This window comes from Poecilia latipinna, unplaced genomic scaffold, assembly GCF_001443285.1.
Source record: "Poecilia latipinna isolate Pla-1442-1.1 unplaced genomic scaffold, P_latipinna-1.0 Scaffold661, whole genome shotgun sequence".
NCBI lineage: Eukaryota > Metazoa > Chordata > Actinopteri > Cyprinodontiformes > Poeciliidae > Poecilia > Poecilia latipinna.
Window position 1 is genome coordinate 10500 of NW_015113277.1, and position 7045 is coordinate 17544.

The 7045-nt window shown below is 38.5% G+C and overlaps 1 protein-coding gene across 1 annotated transcript in view; it reads left to right on the top strand.

The window, feature by feature from the left end:
- Nucleotides 1–887: 887 nt before the first annotated feature.
- itga1 (integrin, alpha 1) overlaps nucleotides 888–7045 on the top strand; it is a gene marked incomplete at its 5' end in the record, with an annotated part of 32797 nt that continues 26639 nt past the window's right edge. The window contains 2 exons of the mRNA XM_015044064.1: nucleotides 888–1027; nucleotides 4752–4861. Of these exons, the coding sequence (XP_014899550.1) occupies nucleotides 888–1027; nucleotides 4752–4861 (250 nt within the window). The remainder of the gene's footprint in view (nucleotides 1028–4751; nucleotides 4862–7045) is intronic.

A 7045-nucleotide genomic window follows, 5' to 3' on the forward strand; every position in this document is an offset into this window, starting at 1 on the left:
GAATCTACTGACCAAACGGCCACCATCATCACGCTTCAAGCTGCTGAAAGATCTATAATGACACCGGTCCAGACATTACATCATACTTCTCTGCAGCTTTTGGGGTCAAACGCATGAACAAAAGGATCCCCATCAAAAGACAAACAGCTGCTTGTGTTTGTGTCTCCATGTATGTGGTCCGTGTTCTGCTTGTGATCCTCTTGTTCTTCCGCATCGCGCTGCTTCTTCACAAGTCTCAGAATTAAATCGATTATCCTGGAGGAATTCACTGGCACAGTAAGCATAAAGAGTGTCATTGTAGCAGAGGCCCAAAGAAACGTGGAGAGATTAATATAGCGTCTCTGAGATGTGTTCAGACGGAGCCAGACAGAGCGGAGAGCAGAGAAGAAGTCATTGTCCCGCACGTCCGCCTGAACTCTGACCAATGTGCTTCGCTCTGGTGTATGAAATTCCTCCAAACTCCTCCAGAATGATTGAATGTGTGCATAAGCATGAATGTGTGTGTGTTGGGTTTATCTGTGTGGCTCTTGTCTCATAATTTCTTTGCTGCCGTGTCTGAATGACGGCAGCATTTGACATTTGAATTTAGAATTTCTCCAACATAGTTATCTCGTTTATTTTTCATTTCCGAGTCGCATCTTTAGTGATTTAGAGAAATGTCCTGTGAATGTTTATGACTGTCTGAAAGGGAAAACAAAACAAAAAAAAAAAAAAAAACTCATGTGCACGTCTCCTCTTAGATTTCAGTCAGTTTATTTAATATAAACTCACCAGAGAGCTCTGCAGTAGACTAAAATAACTAATTATGTCCTTCAGCTGTAAATGATCCTATTACATCTGACCTTTTGCCTTCCTTCCTTCCTTTTTTTTTTTTTTGTTTTTGTTTTTTTGTTTTTGTCCTTGCAGTGCTGCTGACATGCGTGTTGTCCTTCAACGTGGACCAAAAGAATGGTTTGTCCTTCAGCGGTCCTCTGGACGACATGTTTGGCTACACTGTCCAGCAGTTTGAGAACAGCGAGGGGAAATGGTGAGCTTCATGTTTGATCATCTTTACTTCACTGTTCAGTCAAAATCAACATGCAACTCTGGATATCTTCATCTCCTTGTTATTGTTATAATTTCCTCATGAAGCACATTAAGTAAAGAACAATGCTTTTTTTTAAACAATACTTAAAAAGACCAGCAGTTACACTTTATTTGAAGACTGACGAGACACCATCTTAAACATTACATAACACCTGTCATGAACTAGAAGGAGTCTTTATGAATGTTTGACTGTTGTCATGAAGTGTCATTTGGCAAATGACACTCTTAATGCAAAGTTGCTTTAAAAATTGCATTAAAAGTCCATTAAAAGTGCCAACTTTCCATTAAAGTGTCATTATTTACCAAATGATTCAAAGTTGACACTTTTAATAGGCTTTTAATGCAACTTTTAAAGCAGATTTGCAATAAAAGTGTCATTATTTACCGAATGACACTTCATGTCAACAGTAACAAACATTCATAAAGACTTCTTTATGTTCATGACAAGTGTTATGTCATATTTATGAAGGTGTCATATCGATCTTATGCACACCTCTTCAAATAAAGTGTAACCAAAAGACCTTTAAATTCCTCTGTAAATTTTAATAAAGCAATTAATTATAGAAACCCCCAAAGTAGGAGAGAGTCAACAACATGGTGAGATTATAAGAGATTACTGAGGCCTTCAGAAATAAGGTTCCAGGAGTTTATGAGTCTAATTAGGGATTTATGGAGGCCTCAAAAGAATTTGAAATCAGCCATTCAAACATGCGGCAATTGGAGGACGTTCAAAACTGCCAACAAGCCCGGGTCTGGCAAGTGGATTCGCACTGAAAGCAAACTGCAGGATGATAAAATCTCACAAAGACTGAATGTTGTTGATAAAAAAAAAACTACTGCAAGCACTGTTGAGGTGGAAATTACTCATTCAGGTGAGCGCTTATAAAACCTGCGAACGGGTCAGAGTAAAAGTAGTTTCAGAGCCGACGAGTTGCTTTTATACCAAGAAAAAATAGAATCATAAACATATGAGAGACAGTCTGGCTCCCCTGCAGCTGCAGAAAACAACATCTCCAGGACAGCTAGCCTTGGGTGTGCAGCTCAGACCGGTTCATTCGGTGAAAGTTCAGAAGCATTAAAGCAAAAACGCAACGCGACGTGACTATCAGATTAATAAAGCCATCAGATATTAACGCTGTAATACAATCTGGCACCACAATGAGAAGGCCACATGAAGTTCGGAGGTCTGAAGCTGTTGACTCTGAAGAAAGTTGGTGACCTCGGTGCACCATGTGCCTCAGTCTCACAGAACATGTAATTTTAACCACTGGTTGGAACACCTGGATTTAATTATCTGATAGCTGACCCAATACTTTTTGTAAAATTGAGCATTTATTCAAAAAAGAAGATTGAATGCAATTATCGCATAATGCTTAGGACCAGAGTTGCCTGAGTAAAGTTCAAGGTGTTCTAATGTAACCTATTTGTTTTATCGTGAAAAAAATGTTTTTTCATGTGTGTGTGGCTCTATTTTTTCACTTTATTGTCACATTAGATGCTGCAGCAAAATAAAATACCATTTTAAGTCCACTCCAAAGTTCAAGAAGTTAGAAATTAAATTCCAAATAAATGTCCTGAAATCCACTGAAGAGACGGCATTAATAGATTAATGTACTCTAAAAGGTATTTCTTTGAATCATTCTCATTGTTAGAGGAACTATTGATACCGATCAATAACAAAACTTTACTGAAAATCTAAAAAAAACAAAACAGACATTGATCATTAGTAAGACTACTGCTTCAAGAGTTAGGTTTTTTTTCTTGTAGAAAATATATTGAATCTGTAATAAATTAATGGCAAGGAACAACAGTTCTGATGGTCCTAATTATTCATGTTGCTCTGTTATTGTTCTGTAATCTTGAGAAATGACTTATTTTGAGGAACTGAAGGGGATCTGTGCAAAAAATCCTCGAGCAAAGCATTTTATTTCACCAGGGTAATTCCCTAATTTAATTTAATTAAGTTCTGAAATAGCTAAAGATGTAAAATACTCTAATTAACGTGCAAAAATAAGCGAGAGGGAGCACAACAGCTGCTGCTGTAATAGGGATTCTTGCCTTTATTGACTGAAACCATAAATTGCTCAATATATTCAGTGTATTTACACTGAAACCGAACATCCCTGACTGCCTGCTGCTGCATTAACTTTTTAAAGCCTTGTTACTTACTCATTAGTGTGTTATAAATTGGTTCCTTATTTCTATATCTCGTCTTTAGTTGCACCGGGCTTTACTGGTTGAGATTGCTTCTTTCCAGCCTTTTGCAAAGCCACGTTTGATCTCGGATTAGACGTACCTGGTTCTGTTACACAACGTGGAGCTCGATAAAGCTCATGTGATATAAGTTACTCTAATTCACTCACTGCTAATCGGTGGAGTCAGCTGTGACTGTAACCATGTTATTTTGGTTTTAAGCCATAGGGAAAAGAATCGGTCAAAGTCCCAGTGAAAAGAAATTGAACCCCGAGAGAAAAAACAGGGGTGAAGAAGCCAGAGTGCAGACCTGAGAGACGCTGGATGATTGAGACGAGAACTGCAGACTTTGTGTTTAACAAACTTCACAATCACATGGCGATTTAGCACAAATATTGCCATGACTGGGAGGCGACTAACTAGCTGCAGATGTAGCCACCAGTTCTCCGCCCTCGGTGGTGTTGAAAACTAAAGCATCCGCACAAATGCAGCACAATGTGGCAGGATCATAATTCAGCGCGCTGCAGCTTTGGTTCACCATCATTTTCATATTGTTCAGAGGTGTTGCAATAAATCCTAGGAATATGTTGCATTGCTGTTGAGTCAACCAAATAAAATGTTGCAAGACAGTTTCAAGAAACACTTTTTACTTGTTCCTGCAGAACTTTGATGTCAGCATTAAAGCCAAATCTGACCCAAAAGACTGTTTGAAACATTTTTGATGTCATAATTGTTCACTCGACATGTGCTAACAGCTGGACTTAGAGAATACCTGTGGAGTGGCGTAAATCATTATGTCATGGTGTTCCTCACAAGCAGCTGATGGCAGTCCGAGTCCCTTGTTGTTGCGCTTCGTTGCGTGTTTTAAATGACCCCATTAGAGTCGAGGAATGTTAATAAGCCTAAGTGTTCAGAGGAAGGCAGATGACCGCCTGTTTTTAGCATCAGTTTGCTGACGGGGTGGCAGGATTTCTTGTAACACGCATGCACGCACACACGCACACACACACGTATCGTTGACACAGTTGGGCACCCTGACCTTAAATAGCAGAAACAGGCGCTCAGAAAGAGCAGCACTTCTCCGTTCAGCAAACAGCTGCAACATCTTAACTGAAGTGATGTAAAAACTACATGGAATGATTTTTTATTTGTTAGCTTAAAGTGATAATGCAGTTAATTAACTTAAGTCGCTTAGGCCAATCATGATAAGCTCTAATAGCTTTCCAAGTCAAGCCGACCCTAATATCTATGCTTAATTTAACAATAAAAGTATAATGAATCCAGGTTTAAACTATTGTTAATAGCTGTGGACCGCACAGTAAGTCTTTTAAACCTGCCAACTCCAGGGATTGCTGTAATAGTACGTGTGTTCTGCTTATTATCATAATTGTAAAAATCATCACGTTTTCCTGTTGCTTTTGGCTGTAGTTTCACTCAGCCAACAGCCTAATCTTTTTCTTTCTTTTCCTCAGGGTTCTGATTGGATCGCCGCATTCAGGCCAGCCTGCCAAAAGGACGGGAGACGTTTACAAATGTCCTGTTGGACGGGCGGACAATACCTGCATCAAACTGGAGCTGCCAAGTAAGAATAACATATTTTTGCATTTAGGTTAATTATGCAATACAAAGGTACATGAAGCCATGAGCGGTACTAGGGGCCAACAGAGGCACTGGCCCCTGTAAAACTGGTTTTGGCCCCTGGCATAGCTCCTGTACTGAAGAGGTGATATTAAATTAATTAATTTTATAATTTTTAAAGGTGAAGTTTCAGAAATGCTAAAGTTTGCCATGATACTTTTCCTTAAGTTGAAAGTTTGAATGAGATGCCATTAAAAGCCAAGTTGTTTTCTGGATTTATGGGGCGTAGACCAACAGATCACTTTCCCTTCTCCACCTGTTGCTGTGCACTGCTGGTCAGTCGGCTGAAAGAATCGTATACTGGCCAATGCCTATAAGCTGTATGTTCACAATGGCTATGCTAAATGGTAAGTGTTCTGTACTTGTGTAGCACTTTATCTAGTTCAAAACGCTTCACGCGATTCACAGATTCACACAGTGATAATGGTGAGCTATATTGTAGCCACAGCTGCCCTGGGCAGACAATTTACGCCACCGTCAGGCAATTTTTATATGAATTGTCCAGCTTAAGAACATAAAATTGACTGAGATGATTATACTAGAGTGAAGAATATCACATGAATTGTTGTAAGCTTGACAATTTCATAGCATCTTAATATGTCTTTAAACTTTCCTCAGTACTATAACATAGTAGTTTGTAAGTGAAAGGGTGTAAGAGTGTAATTATTTTTAGGAATAATAAATGGAAAATCTTACAGTTCTTAAATTGCATTTGAACCCGTTGTATCGGGTCTACATTGTGAGTCACATGATAACTCCAGATTATGCTGCCTTATAAAAGGATTTGGTTTGATTCAATAAAGATGTTTGTTTCTACCTCAAGGCTGAGCATTTTAAAGACAATAAAAATCAGTTAGTTGTTAAAACAAATCTCTGTTGTACAGAAGCTTCCACGGAACTGAAAACGACTTGAGTGAACCACATTACATTTAGATCAAAAGATAAAGGAAACAACTGAAATTCTTAACTAAAATAAGCTCTGGGGCTTTTTCCTGTTTCTGGTCTTTATCCCTTGTTCATCAAATAACATCCACAACTTCCTTCTCTGAAATTGTTTGTACCAATCTATTAAAAAAAGATTGGTAAGTAAATGTAATGTTTGTTTGCTCATTTGGCTCTTTTAGTGTGCAGTACCTTAAAATATTCTGCTTAGAGTGACTGCTAATCTGATTGGGTTTTGACTGGATGTCGTTGCTACATGTGAACAGGAAGACGGACGATAAACAAGGTTTTAATGTTTCATCCTTCCAAGTTATCATAATTATGCAGATAAACGAGGCTTATCTGCTACACAGCACGTAACATTTCCTTTGCAAGTTGTCCATCTTTGTGTTGATGTCTATAGAGGGAGGGTGAGGAGCTGCACACTGGAACCGGTCACTAAAGTGGCTCAGGTCTCTGGTCAGTGGCTCAGACATGCTTATTTATTAAAAACTCAATCATTTGGAACTGAATTAGCTTTGCATTTTCAGGCAGACTAATCAGAGACACACTTGGATTTCCCCCCCCCCTTATTTTTATATTATAAACTGAATTTTCTTTGAAAGTGACGCATCAACCACAACTTGGATCTGTGTTGATATTTCTTCAGCATGCATCACCATGAGCTGTCAGTCAGTCAGCCTGTCGCTCTGAGCGTTTTTTACTAATGACACACAGCAGTCCGACTTTGCCAGCTCTGTCTCCACATTGGGCTTACAGTTTTCCCAGCACAGATGATAAAGCCCAAACCATAATGAGGCATAAGGTTAAACTGTGCGGTTGATGTGTTGTAATCTTGAACCACCCTTCCATCCAAACAGTGAAATTGGAAAGGGGTTTTGCCACAATCATTAAGCGTGATGAAATACTGCCAAGAAGTCACCCGACACCCATGGTTTTTAGACTTAATTATGGTATGTTTAAAAAGGTGATTTATGGTGTATATATTGGATAGAATAGAATAATCATGTAGGTTATTTGTGCATACATGCACAAATAACTAGTCAAAACATTATTGCCTTATCACGAATTCTGTCCAAATGATACATTCTTTCTCTAACTCACTTATAATTGGAGACATTCAAAGAAGCGAGGAAATTCTGTATATTTCTCAGAATTATTGACATATTATAACATATATTTATTA